At 38.1% G+C, this 4501-nt stretch overlaps 1 protein-coding gene across 1 annotated transcript in view; it reads right to left on the reverse strand.

Annotated features, from left to right (window-relative positions):
- The window catches only part of LOC128689138 (probable cytochrome P450 49a1), a 42247-nt gene extending 38136 nt beyond the window's left edge, over positions 1-4111 (reverse strand). The window contains exons 1-6 of the mRNA XM_053777269.2: positions 3955-4111; positions 2379-2577; positions 1675-1915; positions 1449-1565; positions 374-450; positions 1-9 (exon numbers count right to left, since the gene is read on the reverse strand). The exon at positions 1-9 is cut by the window's left edge and continues 193 nt beyond it. Coding sequence (XP_053633244.2) covers positions 1-9; positions 374-450; positions 1449-1565; positions 1675-1915; positions 2379-2574 — 640 coding nt within the window. The 5' untranslated portion in view covers positions 2575-2577; positions 3955-4111. The remainder of the gene's footprint in view (positions 10-373; positions 451-1448; positions 1566-1674; positions 1916-2378; positions 2578-3954) is intronic.
- Positions 4112-4501: the final 390 nt, after the last annotated feature.

Here is a 4501-nt window from a genome sequence, read left to right on the forward strand (position 1 = left end):
TGCCAACAGCTGTATAAATAAAAAAAAAAAGGATAATGTATCATAATTTTAAAGAAAGCACTGTCATAATTATATGATTTTTTTATATTTTATTGAAAACGCTGCACAATACAAAAAGGTATAAAGTATAATAAATAGCCAAATGAATGTAAACTAAAATAAAATTTGTTGTCAACATTATTATATTACTTGAAAAGGTTAAATCCGAAAGAGCTATTCACTGGTAAATTGAAAGTAATACATTCGACATAAGAGTACACATCTTCCATCGGCAAAATATACGTTTCCTCCATCCTTTGAATTAATCTATTATTTATTCAAGACCTTGACATAAAGAGCTCTTTTGTGATCATTGTTGCCAAGAGTTACGTACATTCAAGAGCCCACTTGTACATCTCATTTAGGAAGTCACTTGGCATCTCTCCGAACTGTGACTGCAGAGATGCGATTCTGGAGGACGAAAGACAAAGATGTCAGCCAGAACTTCTGACCATTTATAAATCTACTTTAAAATTACTAACAGTATAATAGGAAATACTAAGTCTCCTAAGGATCACAGAGCGCCTGGGTAACAGAGGGTATGGAAACGTGATCATGGCGGGTAACTCCAGTCTTTTGAATCAAGAGCTCCTCACTAGATACTTCCCCAAATCCCAACCAAGAGGAACCAGCTTTGAAAGTTGACTGAAAAAATATGTGCACACACACACGAGCGGGATTTGTACAACGTTTCACCCAACACTTGGTTTCTCTCATGTAGTGAAAGTGGTATGGTGATAGTGACAAGGTGTAGGTTAAATATACGTACGCACTGATTAGAACACAAACGAAACTTTTCGCCACATGTGGCTCCTTCGGTCATAATAAGAAGCCACTTGATCAGTGCATACGTAAAGTGCTGTGCACATGTGAATTTTACCTTCCTTTAAAGCACTTAGAAAAGTCCAGTGTTGGCTGAAAGGACCCCTCCGTATTTGTGTCCTTTTCATCAGGTATCTACGTATTGCCAACTCCTGGCAAGTTGATCTTAATTGACCCTTACCCCACTAGCTTATCCAGGACATCCCTAACATACGTCGAATGTCTCTAGCATATATAAAGCCTTTCCTAATATAATAAACATATTTCTGAAATATCCAGGAACACCCTCATCTAGGAAATTCTTCACATATCCAGGATATCTGTAATATACCTATTTACAACCAACCTCACCCAACCAGGACGTGCCTCACCTTACCAGAAAATGGTTACATAATTTATAGTCCAACTCCAGCAGCGGGCCATCATATGACTAAAACCCGCGTCAGGAAACACTTGTCCTGTTTCCTAACAAATCTTACCTAATCTAACCTTACCAGGACATGTCTTCCCAAAACAGGATGTATCTAACCTGACCAAAACGTGTCTCACCTAACAGGGATGTGACTTGCCTAACCAGGATGCTTTACCTGTCCATGAACTCCAAAGAAATCTGATCCATGACAGGCAGGTAGGCCACCACCTCCTTGACTCTCATCATAAAAGGCTGAACTCGGCTGCGTACTCTCCACCACTCCTCGCCATTCCTGGAACATAATCATAATTAATACTAATTATTGTGACTGCGTATAATAAAGGTACCTTTACAAAAAAGAAGTAATGAAAGAGATACTGATCTGATAAGTGTCAACGTACTCGGTCATTATTCCAGTTTTGCCTTCAAAATAGCTGTCTGCAGTCTGCAGTCTAATCATCTTCAAGGAGTCGAACCCCTGCCTGAGTGATGCGTCCATTGTGGCTCGTACGAGGTTCTCAGCGTCGTATGGGTTAGTTATGCATATCATCGGCAGTGTGAACGGCGCTGTCAGTTTAATGATAGGGCCGTGAATCTCTATCATCTTTTTAAAGTAGAGATGAAGCTTGTTACTACTGAAGGCTGTGAAGAAAAATGACATTATTACTGTTATTATTATTATTATTATTATTATTATTACAATCAAAACTAAGCGCTAAATAATATTATTATTTTATTCATCAAAGCGCACCCTAGGTGGGTCGTTTAGCGCAGATATTACTTTTTAAAGCTAATCTTTAACTTTATAGTAACACCGAAGACGCTCAGAGGTATTTACTACCGTTTTATCCTGTAATGCCAGTGAATATTAAATAGTGTCGCTTATGGATATGCAGTAATGTTATTGCGATTAAAAATATGTTCTCAGCCAACATTTTCTCCATATAAACAATAATTTTTTATGACTTGTTCATAGCTATCTTCCATAAATTATTCTACTAATGTTTTTGTGATTGTCAGGTAAATCTTTTAACTAATCAGTCTTCTGTTTTTCCTGTCCCGTTGATATCAATTATCATTTAGTCACTAAATGCTGATAACGTACATTTGTCAAAGATTATGGAAGGCAAGCAACCAAGGAGTGGGTACACCCTAGGTCCGGGAACTTCTGACACTGGTTTAGGCTCTGAGGTCCGTTGTTCTGCTGCTGTTATTTGGCGAGTAGCAGCTATGGTAGTGAAGACTCGGGACAGTGGGGGCCATTGTGTTCTCACTACCACACACTTCCCCACACTCGACATGACCTGGGGACAAAGGGAATTCATACGTTATCGAGATTATTCATTTTGCGTTTACAGCGCATTCAATTAAGAGGAAATATTCACTTAAAATTTAAGGGCACAAAAAAACTGAGATTCTTCGATTCCTTCTGTTTTATTATTATTACGTATTATTATTATGTATTATATATTATTCTATTAATATTTTATTATTATTGTTTTATTATATACCCTGGCAGAAGTCATAACCTGTTTTGTTCAGCTCTCTTATGTACCGTTTCCATATTTCATTAATTTTAATTAGCGGAAATGGGAGGCAAAAAAAAAAAAGTTCCCCTCACCAATATCAAGGTATCTCCCTCAAGTTCAGACACTGACTCCTGTTGGTGTCTATCACGGAAGAGTAAATATACCCAGGTGTTGTGTATGTATACTGACAACAGTAATCTTGACTCGTGGTGTAAAAGTTATGTGCAGCCTAATGGCCCTCGTGTAGTCGATAGCCTTTAAACTCACTTAACCAATCAGCCATCTATCCGTCACTTTGGGTGGACCAAACTCCAGCTCAGATCAATGGAAGAACTTTCCGTCTCACAACCGAAGGATCCAGGTTCAACTCTGGGCAAACCTCTTCACAATTTTCGCTCCTGTTTATCTAGCATTTATTACTACTACTACTACTACTACTAGTAGTAGTAGATGATGTTCAATATGAAGGGCTAAACCTGTAAGGGTCATACACAACTTAGGAATGGGAGACAATCAGGATTCATCTAAGAAAGAGAAGGAAATTCAAATTCACACTACTACTACTACAATTATTATTATGATAACAATGATAACGATTACAAGAAAGCGGTAAACTCATAAGGCTCAATCAGCACCTGCGGAACTGAATGAGTGAGAAGTAATCAGGTTTGATCTGAGGAGAGGAGGGACATTCCAATTGTTCGGATACTGAGTCCATCACCATGATGAAGACACCCATTATTAAGAGCAAGCATTATTATAATTTGAGTCTTAAATGGCAAGATGTTAGTAAAAAAAGGCTCTGTTTTCTGTTTATCATAAAAATGATCCTCTTAAGCGTTCTTATTATTTTATACAGTAATCAGTCTGGGTGAGTGATATATAATAACTTACACGAAAGTGCATCAGTGTACAACACTATCTCATCCTGCTTGTTTACACCCAACATATTGAAGAATAAAAAGGTATAATACCATGACTGAGCAATACATAAATAACCCGAAACGTCGTCCTCAGATTCTTTCTATGTGAGGTTTATTTGTGTACACAAGTTAGTTATACGCAGTAGCCTCTCACTACAGTATAATGGAAGAGGCGTCTAATGCCAACACTCAGATGCTTCACTCGTAATAAAAACTGTTGATTGCTTACTAGTATTCAAAGAGTTACACGTATCTCGTTGAGACAACACTCCTCTCCTCCACACTGCACAAAACCTACTGACAGGACAAGAGACCTTGAGCAAGATTAGAAATTCATTCACAGATACCGCCAGATTCTTCAATCCTTGCTTTTGTTTTCAGGATTTTTTTCTAGCTAGTAAATGAGGGTTTGCACATATTTATCCAACCATGAGTGTCTAGACTTAAATGAAGGGAGTAGCGTTCACATATACTCTTTCACGCCCTTATCTGTTTTTCTTTTTCTGCCTTTCTTATCTCCATCAAGCACCCTGGTTATACGTATCAATAAACACATCCTGTTTCACTGCCAATAGCTGCCAGAAGTCGTCAGTGATTGCACACTATGTATGAATTTATGTCTAAATCTATCATTTAAACTTGCTGTCAGATTAATTTGCTTTATAAGTTACCGTCACGATGGAGTATAGGAATTTTGTCGGAGGAATGTTTACTTGTGAAGTGGGAAGGCGTCTTGGGGCAGTAACCGGGAAGGTAGGTCTGGGATCGGGTCGTGG

Source organism: Cherax quadricarinatus, chromosome 21 (genome assembly GCF_038502225.1).
Source record: "Cherax quadricarinatus isolate ZL_2023a chromosome 21, ASM3850222v1, whole genome shotgun sequence".
NCBI lineage: Eukaryota > Metazoa > Arthropoda > Malacostraca > Decapoda > Parastacidae > Cherax > Cherax quadricarinatus.